The following is a 20,193-nucleotide window of genomic DNA, read 5'->3' on the forward strand; positions in this document are numbered from 1 at the left end:
AAGGCTTCAGTTGGCTTTGGAAGGAGCAGGTTATTAATATTCTGGTCTGGCTGATTAACAGCAAGGAAATGTGCTGCTAATTCTCAGGCTTCTTGTGTTCTCCTTGTGTATCACACTCTTCCTATATGTTGCTACATATTGTAAACTTCACTGACAGTTCCTTTTTTTTTAAAAAAAAAAAGGACATAGTGTATTCTGGGGGTGGTGGGATGTTCTTTTTGCTGGTGATTTGTGCTGGATTCTTTGACATCATTTATACTGAAAATGTTGTAATTTTTTTCTTTTAAGCTGTATTATGTTAATTTGCGAACAAAAAATGGAACCTATAGGTGGAAAAAAATCACAAATTTTAAAGGTCAACCTCCTACACCACGTGACAAGCTTTCCTGCTGGGTGTATAAGGACAGGTAACACATTAAGAATATTTAATATGTGTTAATTGCAGAGAGGAAGTACTGTAAAGTGAAGAGAACACAGGTTTGGGATTCAGGAAACTCTAATTCTTAGCTTGGCTTGCTGTGGGAATTTGTGTAACTCTTCTAACAACTTTCTACCAGAGTTTTCTCACATTTGAGCTGAATTTAGGGTAAGTATAAACCCACTTTAGGAGAGGGTTGGGAAATTCAGTGAAAGTTTCTGGAATGCTTTGAGACTTTAGATAAAGATGGTTATGCATCTATCATGGTTTTAATTTTAACATAGGTTTAAAAACCAGTATGAAAATTACATTGGTTTTTGTTGCATTATGTAAGCATAGAATTGTTACCTGCAATAAAATATATTTGGTGTATTTTCAAGGATTTTAGTAACATACAAATGCTGATAATTACAAAGGCATTTCAGTGAGTATCTTTATTTTCTAAGAACCAAGTCAGCTTAGATACATGTTGTAAAAGTTACTGAGTGTATTTAGAAAAACTACTTATCTAAAAATAAATACTTTGGATTTTGTGTTTATTATGGAGAGTGTGTGGATCTTGTGGCATATGTGGTCACAAGAAAGTGACATATCAGTGAAGTGTGTGGATCTTGTGGCATGTGTGGTCACAAGAAAGTGACACATCACTGATTTGTTGTAAAAGTTACTGTAAACAAGTAAGAAAAGGATACACAGTGAACACTGTAAAATGTAAATGATTTTTCTGTTTCTGGATTTCACATCTAAAGAGGTTTTGCGTAAACTGTATAATGCCTCTCAGTTACTATATCTTGGTTTTGTAATTCTAATTTAACTGTGAGATACATGAAAGTAAATATATTTGAACAGGCTCTCCTTAGCTATCAAGATTATTCAAAACGAAATTAATCTATTCAGAGTATCATGTGATCCGCATACAGAGAAAATTACCTATTTTAGGTGGCAGAGCTTAACCCTTTCATTTACCAGAAGTATTTGGGGACAAGCTACCCACCTTTACAGAAGTTTACCTTATTAAACTTTCACAAGCTGTGATTTTGCAGGTCAGGATGTCATGGTGTCTTGCACGATGCTTTCAGTAACTCTGTTTCCCCAGGAATGTCAGTCTGGAATGACCTTCACCGTCCCATCATTTCCTAAATTGCCTTCTCCCAAGATCACTAACAACTAGAGCAAATATCCTCAAAATGTTGAAGTTAAAACAAAACTTTAGGAATCATTACTTATGGATGGCCATTTCGTGGGTGGAATATTAGGCTGGGAGGTGTGTAATACTCGCGATATGTTCAGTAGTAAGTAGTTGAAAAACAAAAATGTCTTTATAAGCTGGAGAAAGTCTTTGTGGGTCACAGAGAGTCTGTGAGCTGAACCTTGGGAACATTTGTTGTGACGAGACGTATATGGAAAGCTAAGAAATACAGCAGGAGCTTAGGAATTTCAGTAGAAAAGGGTAGGATTTCTAGCATTTCACTGCCTTCTGTGCAATGTGTTGTTTTGAGACTCGTGTCTGAAAATATGACTGTGATAAATAAGCTTGTGGATGGAGGAGTAGAGGCTTCAAGGTATCTTAAACCTCCTTCCTTCCTTCCGTGGATTTCTGTCAGGCTTCTGGAGGAATCTAACTATTAACCTTCATTTCAGTAAGGTTTGCTGTGTAATTAGATGCTAGATGAAATATTTCAAGTTGTTTATATTATTCATAGTGCAGTAGGTAAACAAAAGTTTGAAATTAATTATGACAGTTAATTTATTTGAGTGTTATTTACAAAACAGCTAACTGAACATGCTTGTGTCCTTGCTTTTTTAGGCTAATATATTTTGGTGGTTATGGCTGTAGGAAGCATAATGAGCTGAGTGATTGTTTTGATGTCCATGATGCATTTTGGGTAAGAGATTTGTCACAATTCAGAGTGATTTGTCCTTCCTGATTGTCAAAACATGTTTTTTTTAATATACTATACTCAGTAAGGATGAAAAACCTGACTGATTTTTCTTTTATTTGTAGCATCAGCGGAAATGCAAATTAGAATCTTCTGGTTAGATTTGAAATTTCAGATATTACACATTGGGAGCAGTGGGTGTTCAGCCTATTCCAAGTACCCCGTTCTAGGCATGGAATGCAATTAAACAAAATGCTGTCAGAGCAGGAACAAAGGGCCTTTTTTAAATCTGGAGACATATTTTAAATATGAAACCCCCAGAAAACTTTAGAATTTGTATCGTTGAAGTAAGAGAGGGAGTTTGTAGCTTCACAAGTCTAACTGACAAATATTGTTAGTTAGTTTCTTTAATTTGTTATCTGTTACTTTAAGATGCCTGAATTAGGTAGTTTCCTGTAATGATTTCTTACAGTTAATAGAAAGAAGGAAACTGATTAGAATGTTTAGTGACAGGAATTAATAAGAAATAGATATGCATTCGAGAGAGTATAGTTCCTTGCATCAAATGGTAAATATTGACTTACAGAAATGTATTACTGAGAAATAAATAGATTGTACAAAGTATGTTGCAGTAAAAATTAGAAGGTAGACTTTGTCTCCTGCAGTGACTGATGTGAAGCCCAAAGCCCATTTTCAAGTGTGTCATCAGCTCTAACATTCCTGGATGCTGTTGATCTTCAATTAGACTTGAGCCATTGAATCATTATTAAAAATATTAATGTTTGTTAATAAAATGCTATATTTTAGGGTTTTTTCTGTTTTGATAGATCACTTCTGGGTTTGTATCCTTTAATAAGCACAAAGATTTTAAACTAGAATAAACTTGGTTTTAATTTTTTCACTTCTTTTTTTTTTTTTTTTAAGGAAGGACAAATATTCTGGGGATGGCATAATGATGTTCATGTTTTTGATACAACCACACAAACTTGGTCTCAGCCAGCAATTAGAGTGAGTGTTTTTCCAGTTTTGTCTTTTAATACAATTGGGATTTTACTGCGTTTTGAATAGTTAAATGTGCTCTAGAAATTGAGGTTGGGAGAAGTAATTTGAATATGCTTAGTATTGCTGGGGCTCATAACATTAAACAGGAGGCCACTCAGTGCCTCTGAAATGTGGAAAATTCAGGAATGAAAGGAATATTGTTTTCCCACAGGATGCTATTAGACTGGTGGTTTTGCTGTAATGGGGTTCTGTTGCAAAAAATATCATAAGCGTCAGAAAAGTATTAGAAATCTGAATACATTAGAAGATGGTACGTTATTCTGTATCTAGGGGATAGTTTTGAGATAAAGCTTTGTATTCAAGCTTCTATTCTTCAGCAAATATGCTATTTTAATAGTCTTCCAAAGGAGCAGGTATACTCACTTTCCCAGTAAAACAGTAATGCACACATTTGTATTTATTATATTAATATGATAGTATATTATAAAGGTTCATAACATCCTGGTGAGTTTACATAAGAAATCCGTAGAAGCAGCATATTGTAATGAGGGTCTGACAGTATTTTATGGCCTTTATAGGAAGTTCTAAAATTCCTATAAAACTAAATGCAAAAAATGAAATTACCATTGAAAAGTAAAAGCCAATTTTGCTATCTTTATTTCTGATTTACACAGGGAATACTTTTTGGCATGTAGTTGTTGGATGTAACATCACATTTTAAGATGTGATTTCCAGAGATTTTTGTACCAGTTCCTGTTGGTTCACACTTTGGAAAAATAAAGCTGCACGGGATATATCAACAATAACTGATGTGTTACTGTAGTTTTATGCTTAGGAATTAAAGATAAATTGATTGAATTTCACTTAAGCAATGATAAATCAAATCAAGAGATGATATATTAAACATTAGCTACTGAGGGAACTCAATTAAAGCTGTCCTTGGCAAATATGTGTGTCTTCTAATGGCTGTGGAGACTTGGACATGACTACAAATTATTTCCTTTTGAAGTTGCAGTTCTGATGTAAGTTGGCCTTAATTTTGCAGTCTCTGTGGTACCAGCTTGTCACTGTCCTTGGCTGGCGCTTTGGTGATGTTTGAAGGATCTTGTTTTGGTTCTTTCAGGGTGGAGATCCACCTCAGCCTCGAGCAGCTCACACCTGCGCTGTGCTGGGAAATAAAGGTTACATCTTTGGAGGACGAGTGCTGGTTAGTGTTTAATTAAACCATTTTATTGGCAGTAATATTATTTTCTTGGCAGTTACTTTATTTATAACAAGTTATTTTTGTAGTAGAAAAAAATCCAAGATGTCTTCAGCCTAACCTCTATGTTAAGAGTGTTGACTCTAGGATGTTTCTTTTCATCCCCCTCTACCTTACAAAAAAAAAAGTCTGCCTTTCTGTCTGTAGAAATGCAAATGTTTATAAATCAACAAAAAATGGTTGATGTGTGCACAATCCCTGCAGGAGTGGTTCTGTGAGAGGGGAGCAAAAGCAAGCCCAATGATGATAGACCAGGTTTAAATAAATGATGAGATGCAGCTTTCTGGGCTTGCTACAGCTTAGCAGATTTATACATCAAACCTGCAGGCTTTTTTTTCCCCCCCATTTCACTTAATGAAATGGTAGCAACTAGTAAATATAACTGGGATTTTAGCCTGTGCTTCCCCTTCTTTCCCTGTGCCTGGCTTAAAGAAAGAGGAAATGTGTAAGAACACTCAATTACATCCACATCTTGCATACCCTGAGGTTTGCCCTCTGGGGAAGCGAGGTTCAGAATAGCTGGTGGGATACAGGATTTTATATTTAGAGTTGCAACATGTGGTTCTGAAAGGTAGGCAATAATGGATTCCAGTTGGCTTTATAATTTAAACTTGTCTTTTTTTTTTTTTTGCACATAAGTGACTGAAATACAGATGTCTGTGATTAATAGCTTTGTACCCAGCCACTGTAGTCTCTGTACGTTCAGGCTGGTGCAGGAGGCAGCAGCGTGTTCTCTGATAGCACAGGTCATTCTGGTCCTTTTAAACCTCTCCTCTGCCCTCTGAATGTCAGTCTTACACTCTCAGTCTTTACCTTTAGTGTTCTCTGTGCCCTTAGTACAGAATATAAGCAGAAACCATAGACATTGCTGTTAACAGCTTTATTCTGTGCATCCAATATAAGCTCTTTGCCACAAGAGTAAGGCTGGTATTTGCTTTCCTGATAGGAAGCAAGGAGATACTAAAAGCTCTCAGCAACACACTTAATTTTTCTAGTACTACTTAGAGGAGGTTTTCTCTTAAATTCTTCTTTGCTGAAGCATTAATGTAAGAATTTAAGCCTGAGGCAGCAATCGAATATAGAAAACATATTCCTGTTTTATGTCTGAAAATAAGGATGGCAGGAGGTAATCTTAACTAGTACAGGCTTCCCTAGCATTTGTGAATTTTTTGCTGGGATAGTTCCTTTGTGGGCTGGAAAATGTGCTGCCTCTTTTTAGAACTGTTGCAAAAGCATAGGGAAAATAGTATTTTTAAAGGTCTCTATATAAGCTGGAGTTTATGAGGAATGTGGAAAAAACAATCTGTAAGGCAAGTAAAAAAACTCCTAATTTAAGTTACTGTGTACTCTTCCATATTTTTTTTTTTAAATTTGAGGTTTTTTTAGCTCTTTTTATCCACAGCTAATTTAGACCCTTTAATCACATTCAGCTCGAGGGTGAGACTTGGTGCTTTCTATCTCTATTGCTGTGAAAAGTAGCAGCGAAGAAGCTTTTTGAAAGCCCTCAGTGCTGTGTTTCTATAGTTTCGTTATACGAAAGAGAAGGAATTAACTGTTGGTTGGAAATGCCCTGCAATGAACGTACGCCAGCTTCAGCTGGGAAGGCTGCCATCACCCAAGCCCTGTTTTTCTCAAGTACTTGCAAATGAAACGGTGTAAAATTGCACTTTGTTCTCTGTCCCCTGTTTGTCGTGCTGTAAAAGCCATGTTCTTCTTGGGGAAAGTCTCCAGCTCTGTTCCGAGATGGCTTACTCCTGCTTGCTTAGACAGAAACCAGACGTACAGACCCAGGGAGGTTTGAATTGCCTCCCACAGCTGCAGCAAAAGTGGTTGTTTTTTTTCAGCTGAGTACCTCTTCCGAGCAATGAGGAAGGAAAGTAACCACCATTGATCCTGTTTATTCTGTTCTGCATTACGTGGCCTTTCCTACAGGCTCACGATCTCTGGAACTGGTGCTAAAACCCCACCTCTGCCTGAGAGAGGTGCGTGCAGCAGCTTCTGGAGCTGTAGGTTTAGACAAACTTGATTTGCCAATAGTTAAGGAATTAAAAGGATATTAAAAGAGATTGAAAAAATACTTGAATCTTGTGTGTCAGGGCTAGCTGTGCCGGGCTAAGCGAGCCCTGAGCCTTAATATGGACTTGCTCTTTTGTGTCTGCTGTAAATGAACTCTCACTAATCACAGAGGAACTGAATCCTGCTCCTCATTTAGAGGAGATGTGAGAGGGAAAGAAACCTAGATGGGAAGAAATAAATATGCAGCTAAGGGCCTTCTGGCCTCCCATTTATTTCTGAACATTTCCTCAGCCTTCAAAGACTCGCTCCCTCTGGCTTTTTGTGAGCAAGGGCTATCTGTGTGTGGCACAGAGACCATCACACCAGGAACAGAATAACAGAGTTCTGTGTCCAGGCTCCTTAGGGTCGCTGCACTGTGCCTCTTGCAACTGAACTGCTTTGTAACTCCATCTAGGATTCTCCTGCAGCCTCTGTGAGTGAAATTATGGGTAAACTGGAGGTCACCTGCCATTTCTCCGCTGTGCTGGTGCATGATTAGACGTGCCCTGAGAGGACGTGCCCTCTGGCTTCTATTTAACTCTGACAATTTGACTGCAGGATTCAGAAATACAAGAAGGCTGTGATCTGACAAGGTTTGTCTCTTCCTCAGGCAGCATCAGCTTCCTTAATAACCCTTTGCTAAATTTCAGTGAAACCGCTTGGGAACAGTGTCAGAGAAGAGTGAAATTTTTGAAAGCTTTATTTCATTTTGTAGGAGAACAGCAAGTGTAATTTTCACCTTCTTGATACTCTTATTATTGATTGACTTTCTATCCTAGAAATAAATGGACAGAATTTCACAAAGGTTAGGGAACATTCATTCAGTGGGACTTGAGGAATTAATGTAAGTCATGAAACAGGAAAGGAAAGCTAAAGACATCAGGAAAACACTGCATTTCCTGGCAACAGGAGTAACTCCTCCCCAAAGGATGAAGTCTTGCTTATCCCCATAAATTAAGGAGCAAATACGGGGTTGCTCTGCTCCTCCTTCTCCTTCTAGTTCACCATGATACAAATCTTCCCAGGGAAAAGGCTCTACAAGGAACCAGAAAGGGCCAGGAAGTGTCATGAGGCTTCTCCTATTCATCTTTCTGGGAGGAAAGGGCACCTTTTTCCAAACTTGGAGCTAGAACTGGTAAAAGAAGATGGTGATGATGATCAAAATCAATTGTACCAGGAATCATTTGAAAACAGGCTCAGAAGTGTTATGTGGACTCTGTTCCTCCAGGTAAGCCCCTGAAAAAAAAACCAGAAACGGGAAAAAGTGGGAAGGAAGGAGATTTAGTCCAAAAGTTGATGCGAGTCTTGTGTTTGATTTAAGCAGAAAGTTTTCATGTAAAGAATGATGAAGTACTAAAACAAAGTCAGTCCAGCAGCTCTTCACACCTCTTGCCTTAATGCATGCGTGTTGGTATTTCCTGTTACCCTTTCTGTCCCTGAAGATCAGAAGATACATTGAACTGCAGTCCTTCTCTGACAAAGATTGGAGCTGTAGTAGCTGTTTGATTTTTAAATCTGAGAAGGGAGAGCTGCAGAGAGTTTACTGTAGCAGCAGAGAGCTGTGAATATGTCACCCTTAACGCCTTTCATCGCGCTAGAAAGCAAATCCTGAGACAAAGCAGATCCTGGTTAATGTTTACTGGGCTGCAAATAAATGAACATGCCGTAGATAAGTTGAATGTCTAAGGAGTGCTTGTAGCTCAAAGGGAAATGCAAACCCTCTTATGAGGCTTGATGCTTTTAAGCCAGTTAAGAATCGTTTTAGGATTATAAGTTAAATGACTAAATACAGTAGGCAGCATTTAGAAATACACAAGAAACTGCAAGAAAACTTTGCAAGTGATGATTCTAGGACCTGCCTGTGTGCTTTACAGCTTCCCAAATAAGGGTCGGGTAGAGAGGCATTTTCTTTTGTTAAAGCTATGTTAAAGGACTGAATCTTAGACATAAATGTCCAACTGATGCTGTGTTTTGCATTCAAAATTAGGTTGGTGTAATTATGCATCTGTCAATCTGTTGAATGGTGAGAATGTAAAGATTATAACGCATTGATTTCCCAGGGACCAAGAAACTGAAAACTGCTCCATCTTCTGCCTAATGCCTAGGAAAGGAAAGTCAGCGAGGAGGGCTTGAACAGGATCTTCTTGAAACCTTCATTTCCAACATAACAGCAACTTTCTTTCTTCCCGTTCTTTAATAGATGTCCTCCATATCCAACTGTGTATTCCAAGATGATTAAATATTTTTAGTTCTAGAGGCCAGCATGTTGCTTCCCCCCCCCCAACCCCTACCCCCAAGGGCTTTGTACAGGTACAGCAGAAGATACTCAGTAATTGCATTTTGCTTTCTGCTTGTATAATTTGTTCCTCATTGCCTTCAAAGCCATCTGAAGGAGCAGGAAACTCAATAGACTTGTCGTGGAAAACAGATCTGTTCCTCTAGCTGTCAGTTGGACCACGCTTTGTTGTTATATTCACCCTCTTGCAGGGATAAAGTTTCTCAGGCGATGCACAAAAGCCCTCACATCCTCATTTCCTTTAGCTTGTTGGCCTCTCTGAAGGCATTTCCAAAATGCTACTAGTTAAGATCTTCTTCCCTTGGACAGAAAAGGGCTAGCACTTGATGAGAGGAGCCTGTAGCTATCCTGCAAACCTTGCTGTTTCCTGAAATACCTGGAGAGACTTCCCGTAGCTCCGATGGACAGCTTTAGAAGTCTCTCAAACTCACTAACGGGCTGAGTTCTCGGGGGTAAAACCACTCCTGCTCTGACTTAAATGACGAGTCTAGTTTCTGCCTCAAAAGGATCTGCAAGCTGGAGAAAGGCTTATTCTAATAGATCTATGGACTACCCTAGGAGAAAAGAAATTGTTAAGGTAAGGCAAGATACATTTCCCTACTTCTCAGATACTGTTTTGTAGTACCCAGGAGAATCACAAATACCAGTTGAGTGTTTTGGGAGCCATTGAAAATATTGCCGCAATCTGAAGCCAAGAAGTTCTTTCGTAAATTTCCCCCTACCTTTATGTTTCTAAGGCAATTAGTGTCTTCATCTCAAAAGAGAGGCAGATATTCAAGTGCATCCATTTCCCGTTGTTCTTATTGACGCATTTTAGTATTTTTATGGCAAATGCTAAAGGGTCATAAAAACCTTGCTTCTAGTCATAACATTGTGAAAGGACTCGCCTTCAGGAACAGAGAGGAAAAACACAGATTGATGAATTTTTTTGTGGGATGTCCTGTACTGAGTGACAGTAGCAACTAGAATATTTCAAGGAATAAGCCACCAGGCAGGAGGATGCATAATTCTGGTCAGAATGCAAAGGAAAAAAACAGTGAGAGGAGACTATAGGTAGAGTATTAAACCTTCTGTGATTACCTACCATGAATTCTCTGGATGAATATGGAATAGGTTTGCAGGAACTGAGTATCACGTAGTTCTTCGCTATTAAACTCCTATTAAAAGCTAAAATTGGCCCCATGCTGCCATTGCATTAATGTAAATATTCCTGACAGGTAGTTTCCTGAGAGTTGCATGGGGTTTTTGAGAAGAAATTCTTTTCATCTGCCACGTAATCCAGAGTTGGTTTAAGCCACATGGGTACAGTTTTCTTCAAAATATTGTTACTTGGAATGTTCTGTCCTGGGAAGGCCTCGCTGAAATATTTTGCTCGTTGTTTGCTTTAATATAACACAACTGGGATTTTTATTTATTTCTTTTAGCAAACTAGAATGAATGATTTGCACTGCCTGAATTTAGACACTTGGACTTGGTCTGGAAGGTAGGTTTCTCTCTCTAACAACATTTCAAGTAGAATACAGCAGATTGAAACATACTGTTAAATAGTTCCAGTGCTAATTTTGTAGCTTTTCGAAGAGGAGAATGGGAGTTTGGGGACTACTTTAACAGCTGTTATATTGTGATTTCAATTTAATTTAATTTGATAGTGGTTACTAAGCTTTTTCTGTTCTGCATCAAAGCACTGATGATGCTATTTTAAGCACAGCATGTAGTGATTTAACACCATCATTTTCAAGACGAGTACATTTATTTTAGTTTTCATGTCTTTTTGAAGACTGTTTTTACTAGCTATATAGTTGGCTCGTTATGGTACAGAGTGAAGAGGGATCTGCCCTCTCCAAGATAAGCATCTTAACCACTTTTTTTTTTTTTAAATCAAGTAAAAAGCATCGCCTAAATATTTCATTTTTAAACTAAATCTGTTATTATTATACTTCCTAAGACTTATTTGTTTGCATGTAGCATTTAGGATAGCACCTCCTGCACGTGTAGAATCAGTGGGTCTATTGTTACCTAAACAGTAAAGGATGGGTGATAACCACTGCTCTGTTCCTATTCTTGAGGTAACCTAATAGTAATTTAATAAAAGACTATGAAATAACACCTTTCCTGAATACGTGTAGGTATGAATGCAGGAATATAGCCAGAAGTTACCTTGCCTTCCCTGAGCTCCACTGACCTGTTATTCAACACCTTCAATATTGAAGTTATTTCTGTTACTGTGATATTATTTTGTATCGGTAGCTTGAAAGATTGAAACGTTATCGCCCCTGGGTATCTGGTAGATATTTTTCTAAACATCAAAGCCTGTTGGATCTCAGCACAGTCTGCCTCTCTCTTGCCAATTTTAGAAGCATCTTATACAAGAGCTGTGCAAAGCAGCCGTTCAGACATTGTGACTTGGCTCCAACTTGGGTACCAAATTTAGCGGGACAGTTTTGCAATCACTGTTTTAATTAGCTACGATTCTTCAGCCTTTGCTTCCAGATGGAGAAGTGCTTAGCAGTCACCAGCATTGAAATTCCTCTGACTGAGCTGCAGATGCCTCTATTACTCACCCTGGGCTTCCTCTGTGCTCAGTTAAGAGAAACAGGCGCTTCTTGGGCACAGGACAACTGCTGCTGAGGTGGACATCTGAAATAAATTACAAGTTGTGCTTTTCAAGGCCCTGTTTCTTTTCACTGATTATAAAGGAAATCGAGATGACTGTCTCGGTCTACACTGTTCATGTTGTAGATTGGGCACACACCTGTGTATATTATACTCACTTCACTTCAGTAAAGTGGAGGGAAAAAAATAAACTGTTTTTTTGAGATACGATCCACCTGGATGGAGCATTCCCTTTTTACCTCTTCTGGACAGTGTCCGAGTAAGATTCTGAACCCCCCAGGAGAGTTTATGGCTCTTTGCCCCTGCTTTTTCCATCACCTTTCTACAATGAGACACACTGGGTGTGTGGTGGCCTAGATTTTTGGTTCTAACTTTAGGTTTTATTACAACAGAAGTTGTCTCTTTGCTTAATATCAAGATACCAGGTGGGCTGGTGCCCTCTGGAGGTTCTGCTTCTTTTCTGTGGGGATCCTCCTGAGACAAGGGTACACCAAAGTGCCTAAACTCAGGTGATGTGAATCCAGGCCACCCACTAGAGGGAATCCCTTACCTTCAGGTTCTTTACTGTCCAGATTCTCATCTCGAGCACACCTAACCCTGCAGCTAAAATGAGACCAACAGCAAATATGTATTATTGTAATATGAACAAATTTTTGGAATAATAAATCTACATCTCTTTCGTATTTTGGAACTCCCACTTTTTACTAAAATGTATCTCCAAGTTTGGGTGACCCACCATTGTGTTAAAAGGGACAATGGTTGGAGAGTAGATAAAAGGTAAAGTCACAATCCTTGTATCATTTAAGATCATTTTCCTTAGACTGTAGCCCATCAGGATTCACTAATTTTTATTTCAAATAACCAATTCTGTTTACCTACATGCACTGTAGAGTTTGAGTACAGAGTCCTTTCTTTGCTGTCCAAGTGCCTTAGTTGTAGGTTAAGTAGTGGCTTTAGTGATCTTAAGAAAACAAAGAAAGAAAATAACAACCAATGCTTTTGTGGTGACGTTTGACATTTACATAACTGATTGTTCAGAGAGCAATTACTGCAAGAAATTACTTTGTTTAGATTTGAACCCTGCTCAAGAGCGAACTCAGATTGTGTAAATGCAGCTTTTCCACTGGGAAAATATCCAGGCTTGTTCTAGGCCAAAATAAATCCACTTTGAAATCTTCTGGCAGATTCATTTTCACCATTCTTTGAAAATTTCTTTCTGTTTATTTGTTTCACCAAGAATTAATATCAGTGGAGAGAAGCCGAAAGATCGATCTTGGCACACGCTGACACCGATAGGAGATGACAGACTTTTCCTTTTTGGTGGACTAAGCTCTGATAATGTTCCTTTAAGTAAGTAATTTAGAGATGATCATTCTGTTGTACTAACCTCCTATGACATGCGCATTTGTTATCTTTATCAAACTACTTAAATCTAAATCTTGTTACAGAATTTTCATAAAAAAATGTGAGATTAGTGAAAACTTGAGTGTCAGAGATATATTCCACTGGAAGGGGCAATTTTCTCAGTGTATCCAAAAGAAAAAAAAGTGAGTGTATTTTAATTCCAGATCTCAATGAAGTGAGCTTTCCATGACTGAATTAAGTTAAATTACAAAGAATGAAAAGATCCAAGCTAATGTGATGATGTTTATCTTAATATAATGCGCTCTTAGAACACAGAGCTTTTTGTATAAATAAAAAAGATGATATTTCATCTCAAGAAGTAGTACTAATGTATGTTTTTATATTGTAGGTGATGGCTGGATTCACAGCATTACAACGAATGGATGGAAACAACTTACCCATTTGCCTAAGAGTAGGCCTAGGTATACAAAAATAGAGACTATTTGCTGAAATGTAGGCATTCAAAAAAGTAAAGTAGTTTTAAATTAGCAGTATTTTTAAACTACCTTATAAGAATATTTTAGAAAATGAATGCAGTATCATTGAACAGTTTGCTCTACTAACTTCTGTTCCTTCATACCTGATGCAGCATTATTACTGTCTGTGTTACAGTTGATGCTTACTTGCATTAAAAGATTTTTTTTTTTGTGATGAAGGATCTGGGTGTCCAACTAACCTGGTGTCCTACAGCCAAATTGCTTTTATATAAGAAAATGTATATCACATAATTTCTGAGGAATTAATAACCTATGAGAATAATAGAAGTTGATTAATATTGACCCGGGATTAGAAACACGGGGAGACAACCATAGAGATGTTGATGCACCTTTCAAGGTTCGAAAGTAATATAAAATACCTTGGATATTTATTTTTTTTCCTGAGCAGAAGCAGTTAATTATAATTACAGTTTTGCAAAACTGAATTTCGTACCAAAGAGCACAGTAAATGACTGTGGAGTTTTGTTCCTTCGAGGACTTAAATGCAAACCAAAAAGGGCCTGGTTCCAGCACGTGTATTGTTCCTACTGGCAACAGCACTGTCTCTTCCACACCATGTTCCCCTTCTCCCTCTAGTTTAAGACTACAGAAAAGATAGATTCTGACTAAAAAAAAAAAATAAATCAATTTTCATGTTCTGACCCAGAATCTGCCATTGAGAACAGGTCCTTGCTGTAGCAGAGCACAGTCTTTTTCTTTTTTTTTAGTGCAGTGTTTGAAGCATTCTCTGTATTTGTAATGTAACTACGATTGAATTGGCTTGCTGTAGACAGTAAATATTCAGTTTTTTGTGGAAATCATTCTCTACGTTCACCCAGGTACTCTCAGCACAATTCTATTTAATTCTTTTAGCATAGTGTGTGGTGCTGGTCTGGCTTTTGCTTCCTGCCTTACGTTCTGTTTTCTATTACTGACAAATCTTTACCTCTGTTAATTTTTCTTCCTGTTTTATCCTATTCTAGGGTGTCTTCTAAATACAACAGCACTGTTATACCAAGTTTTCTGCTTTCTTATATTTCGAACTCTTTCAAGCCTAAATAAACTTATAGCTTAGTTTCATAGAATATTTTCTGTCTTTTTACAATTAGTGACTCTGATGAAGGGACTGGTGACTGCCTTAAGTAAGAAAGCACATTATTAGCGGTCAGGGATCACGTGTTCAGTTCTTTACTTGGATGGTCTCATGAAAGTTAGTTGCCGACATGCAAGTCATAATTAAACTTCATTAAAAAAAAAACAAAACAACCTAAACCAAGATACTTCCATAACCTTTTTCAGGAAGTCCTGAAAACATGGATAAAAGGAGCCATAGCAAAAGCCTCTCTATATATTAAACTAATTTGAGTGTGAAGTAATTACGTGTCCCATAATTGTACCCCTGTCCTTACAGGAATCTGCAGCATCTCTGCAATTGGAAAAGGTTTAAGTCAATTCTATTGCCTGTATGACTTTAAAGCAGGACTTAAAATGCACTGGCAGTAATACATATATGTGTACTTTTATATATTTATATTATTTTATATTAATTCACGGTCTGTCGTGTGCATTAGTGTATTTTACTGACGCTTCTGCAAAATTAATTCCTTCCTTAAATTCTGTAAAGAATCATTTCCTTCATCCTTCTTTTTTAGTAAATTCTAAAAAAAATTGTCTTCTGGGTTATAGATCTGTCATTCTGTGTTGGTAGAAAATACTTTCCTCCTTTCTGTTGTCCTTGGGCTAACACTTTGCATGCCAGGTTAAAACAGAGAACAAATTGTATGTTTAATATCGTTTCTCAGAGTTTTCCTTACCATGTAATTTTGTTATTCTGGATAGAAGAGCTGTGTTAAAAAAAAAAAAAAAAAAGAGTTGTATCAATTCAGCATGTGTATAATTTAAATAACGTGCTTTGTTAGAATGTTTAGGTGATAAGTTAGAGCATGAGAGGATGTAAAAACTCTGTCAGTCTGTAGAAAAAAGCATCAGGTTGCGAGCTAGGATGTCAGCAGAGCCCAGGCAGGAAAGGCCTCCCCAGTTCTTCGGTGACGATGTCCAGGCCCGAGTTTCCCTAAAGCAGATAAGGCAGAGACAGATCTATCTCCAGGTATGAGGAAGAGCAAAGGTGGGATAGAGTTTAGCCTAAGGAGAGTGGGGAATAATTACTGATGTGAATGGAGTTAAGAAAGTGAGAACGTTTACTTCTGCGTGAAAGTTCTAGGGGGGACCTTTTATTTGGGTTAAGTAGACTTAAAGGGCCAGAGCTCTGTGGTGATACTCATCTTGTGAAACTTCCTTCCGTGGTGACACACCAGGAGAAGAAAAAAAAAAAAATCATAGATTTTGATCTGCTAATAATAAAAAAGTAAATCTAGCAAGGTGTCGCTGCTCAAGTAGCAGAATCCTTGGTAAAGCAAGATTATACCGGTCAGACTGTATCAGTCAAGTTTGGGTGGGTATTTAATTTTATAGCGTGTGCTTTTAAATGCACAACACAAAACTTGTGGGGAGTGATGGAAGTAACTGACACACAGAAAACGATCCCCAGGAATCTTGGGGGGAAGCGTAAAGCTGGAAAGGGGATCACTTGTGTTCTGAAGCTCTCGTCCTAGTGCTTGGGGATAAGAGTCAGGACAGAAACCCCCCCTGATTTAAAGCCACTAGAATTGTAGTTATGAATTCAAGAAATGGTGAAAAAATTAAAAAAAAAAAAAAAATGGAAAAGAAGAGCTGTTCTTGGCAAAAGCTTGTTTTGTGCAGTTACTTTGTTTTCTGAAAGTTTCCCACTGCAATGTTTTGTTGAAGTAGTGATAAATAAGAGAAAGTATCTGTAACTGGAGTACAGAAAAGTCAAATAATGACAAAAACAGATTGGTCTGTATGAACTGTGATCATTCAGCAAAATTCTCATGAGATGGATAGTCACATTGCTCTCTCCTTTTATATCGTTAAAGTAACAAGTAAAATATTTTAAGGTATTATTTTTTACCTCTGAAGGCTTTTAGAATAATGTGTTTCACTTAGTTTTCTAAGAAATAGGGGTTCTGTTATTGTGCTCTTTCCATGTGTGGTGGCCTCTCCTTCCCGTGTACGTTATGAATCAATTGACCCATTTCCATAATATTTGAGGAAAAAAATGGGAAGCTCAGGGTTACTAAGTGCCAACATCATCTGTGCAGATAGAAATGGCCAAAGAGAAGAGAGAGATGCTGGTAATGGCTGCGCCCCGGTGCTTTTTCTCTATTCTTCCCTAGGGGCTGCCTTAAGACACAGCTTGATAAAGAACAGGCTTTATATTGTTTCTGCAGCCCAAAGGGCAACGTGTAAAATTATTTAAAACTGTAAAATTCTTCTGGGTAAGTAATGAGGCCAGTGAGACTTGAAGGAACTTACGTCCTTAGAGCAAAAGAGTCTTTCGAAAAGAAACTTGAATACAAAAAATGGAAGAGAGTCTGTGTGAGGTAGAGGTGAATATGCCAGTAAACTTCCTGCTTCTCTTAGACCCTGAAAAACATGTAGTTTTTTGATTTGTTTTGCTGTTAACACTCAACTCTGTGTTCTTACTTGGTCACTTAATTCTATTTATAATTTTATTTCTAGATTGTGGCACACAGCCTGCCTTGGGAAAGAAGGAGAAGTGATGGTGTTTGGTGGAAGCAAAGACGACTTGCATTTCATGGACACAGTCAGTAAATTGAATAATGAAATCCTAACACAATAATAATTAAAATAGATACAAAATGAAGTTAATACAATTGGTGATGTTACCGAGTTCATGTAAAGTAATTTATGAGGAGGTTTTCCTGCCTCTGTTAGGCTGATAAAAAGGAATTTGTTATTCAGATACTTTATAGAATCGTAGAATTGTCTGGGTTGGAAGGGACCTTTAAGGTCATCTAGTCCAACCATCAGCCTGACTCTGATAAAACCCATCACTAAACCATGTCTCCAAGCACTAGGTCAGCCCACCTTTTGAATACCTCCAGGGATGGGGCCTCAACCCCTTCCCTGGGCAGCCCATTCCAAGGCTTAAGAACCCTTTCAGCGTAAACATTTTTTCCAATATCCATCCTAAACCTGCCCTGGTGCAACTTGAGGCCGTTTCCTCTTGTCCTATGGCCTGTTCCTTGGGAGAAGAGACCGAACCCCTCGCCCTGGCTACACCCTCCTTTCAGGGGGTTGTAGAGAGCGAGGTCTCCCCTCAGCCTCCTTTTCTCCAGGCTCAACACCTACAGAAAAAACAAGTATTCTCAGTTCTTAAATTATGCATGTGGTAATAAATGCTACGTTAATCTAGAAACCAGCAGTATTTCTGAGAGAAGATGTTTGTCATTTTGATGGTTCTTTGTTTCTCTTGCTCAGGGTCACTGCAGTGACTTGTTGATATTTCAGACTCAGCCTTATTCGCTCCTCAGGTGAGTCCAGGCTGTTGGCGCCGAGTCTGACGTAAATCCTTACAACACTGTGCTTTTACACTCAGCTTTTCATCATTTACTTAAATACTGCTCTTTTTTTCCTTTTTCTTTTTTTTTTTTTTTCCCTCCTTCAGGTCGTGTCTCGACTGCATTGGCAAAAACGCCACTCTCTTGAAGTCCCAGATCCCGTGTTTGCCATCCAAACTCCTGCAACAGGTGCTGAAAAAAATCACCTTCTGGGCAGCAGTTACCCACCGGCGAGAGAAAAAAGCCCAAACGGAAAGACAAAGCCAACTAAATTCCACATGAACGAGGCGGTGGAGCACTCTGGTGTCTTTCCAAGCCTACGAGCAGAGTCTTTTTGTTAGTGAACTTTTCCCCGGGCGGCAGGAGGACCCTACGTTAAAGCTGAGTTTCTGAAGTGAAGTTTGAGAAGAAAGAAATCCTTTTTTACGGAAACCTCTTTTCGTTTCCTGTGTTCTAGAAAAAGAAAAAAAACTGATCAAAGCTTCCATTTTGTATATATGGTTAACTTCTGCTGTTGTGCTCTTCACGACACGGTCCTACGACTTGGTTCTTTTTGAAGGTGGCGGATGATACAGAATGTTTCCAGTTCAATAAAACACAGAGTAATCCTAAAACCTTCCCGCAGCCTCATCCCAGTGGCCCTTCTGAAAAGGGAAAATTAGTCCAATGCCGTGTTTTTGGAAGATTCACGCTTCGTTAAAGGCAACTAATCTGCTACCATCACCTGATCCCATTGATTCCACCAGCTCCCACCATCCGAGCGTCTGGTCGAATGACTCCAAGAAGGAAAATTGATGCGATTCGGGTGGGAATTGGGAAAATCCTGCCAGGAGCAGCGTTTGCCGTTTGTATAGGAAAAGCTCCCACCCAGTTTCACAACCTGGTTTTACTGCCTTTCTGTTAGCGACAAGTCCTTTTTGAAATAGGTTGTATATTGTATTTTGGATGTGTAAAGTTTATATTTAATTCTTGTTTAAAAAAAAAAGAAATATGCTTATTTATTGTTTAAAAAGAGCATATGTAGTACTTGCTATTTTTCTGTTTCAAAAATTTAGTTAACAGGAGCACAAGTCATTAAAATTTTATAGTTGAATCGAGAGACCAGTTTGGAGTGGTTCTTGACATTTTTACGCTCTGCAAAACTTAACTAATCGGGGGAAGGGGGTTTGGAGTGAAATTATAGCACCAAGGGAGGTTTTGTAACAGGGAATTGCAGCCAAGCCCTAACTTCAAGCCAACATTTAGTAGGTTTGGTGGCTCCTTTTAACAGAGAAGTTGGTGTCTCTGGGTTCAGGCGGGTTTCTGGTGACAGTGTTACCACAAACCCATAGAGAAAACTCTCTTAAGACTCAATTTGTAAGTTTCAGAAAGCGGCTGTTCTTTATGGCAGTGCTGGGTGTGCGGGGCATCGCTCCTCCTATTGTGCACCCCCAATGCTGTCGTCAAGCCAAACTTTTACAAGCCAGGTCTACGTGTTCAATTTAATGCCAAGAAAACATTAGCATATTCATTACATTTCCGAGAATTCATTTACATATTATAATGAGGGTTGGGGCATGTGTAGTCACTCCTTCTGGTGATCTTCATGCTGAGCAAAGGTTGTTTCTCCCTCAATCTTCATCCTCTCCATCTGTCCTTTGGCTCGCTTTTCATGTTGGCAAAACATTCTAATTACTTAATTAGCCATTAAAACTAATGATCTTCCTGCCACCACCCTGTCTGTCAGACAATGCCCCTGTTTACTGCATCCCTGTCGTGGGCCACCATCTTCCCAAGGCCACAGCCACCCTTTCTCATCTTACTGAGGCCTTGAAAGGAAATAGAATCATAGAATAGCTACATTTCTTCTCCAAACGAACATTCCCTACAGTTTAACCGTTTACGGAATATAAAAAGTCGGCTTTAGGGATCAAAAGAAACGCCCCAAAACCTGTCGGCCCCACAGGTTGTGGGGCGGGAGGGAAGGTTGCGGTAACGCCCCGCAGCATCCCCTTTGCCCGGCCCGCTCCCCAGACGGGTCTCTCCCTCAGGGGGATCTGGCGAGGCCCTGCGGCTCCACCGGCCTCCGGAGCAGGCCCCGGTACCGGCCCCGCTCCCCTCCGAGGCCTGGGGCCCGCCCGAGGCCGGGACTGCGCCTGCGCGGCCCTGCCGGAAGCGGCGGCCCCTCGGCGGATGTTGACGCCGCGCGTCCCGCTGAGGTGAGGGAAGGAGCGGGCGGCCCCCAGCCCCCGCCGCGGTAGGGCCCCGGGGAGGCGGCTCGGCGAGGCTCCCCGGGACGGAACGAGGAGGAGCGGTCGGTGAGGGGGGGATGAGGCCCTGTCAGAAGGCGGGAGGGTCGGGGAAGGC

General features: G+C 39.3%; 2 protein-coding genes across 2 annotated transcripts in view; both read left to right on the forward strand.

Moving 5' to 3' along the window:
• The window catches only part of KLHDC1 (kelch domain containing 1), a 45,921-nt gene extending 26,975 nt beyond the window's left edge, over positions 1 to 18,946 (forward strand). The window contains exons 7-13 of the mRNA XM_014936788.1: positions 4,424 to 4,507; positions 10,337 to 10,395; positions 12,763 to 12,875; positions 13,279 to 13,351; positions 17,006 to 17,090; positions 17,768 to 17,820; positions 17,955 to 18,946. Coding sequence (XP_014792274.1) covers positions 4,424 to 4,507; positions 10,337 to 10,395; positions 12,763 to 12,875; positions 13,279 to 13,351; positions 17,006 to 17,090; positions 17,768 to 17,820; positions 17,955 to 18,129 — 642 coding nt within the window. The 3' untranslated portion in view covers positions 18,130 to 18,946. The remainder of the gene's footprint in view (positions 1 to 4,423; positions 4,508 to 10,336; positions 10,396 to 12,762; positions 12,876 to 13,278; positions 13,352 to 17,005; positions 17,091 to 17,767; positions 17,821 to 17,954) is intronic.
• Positions 18,947 to 20,024: 1,078 nt separating this feature from the next.
• KLHDC2 (kelch domain containing 2) overlaps positions 20,025 to 20,193 on the forward strand; it is a 15,493-nt gene continuing 15,324 nt past the window's right edge. The window contains exon 1 of the mRNA XM_014936823.1: positions 20,025 to 20,144. The gene's annotated coding sequence lies outside the window, so the exon portion shown is untranslated. The remainder of the gene's footprint in view (positions 20,145 to 20,193) is intronic.

This window comes from Calidris pugnax, unplaced genomic scaffold (assembly GCF_001431845.1).
Source record: "Calidris pugnax isolate Ruff unplaced genomic scaffold, ASM143184v1 scaffold10, whole genome shotgun sequence".
In the NCBI taxonomy this organism is placed as follows: Eukaryota; Metazoa; Chordata; class Aves; order Charadriiformes; family Scolopacidae; genus Calidris; species Calidris pugnax.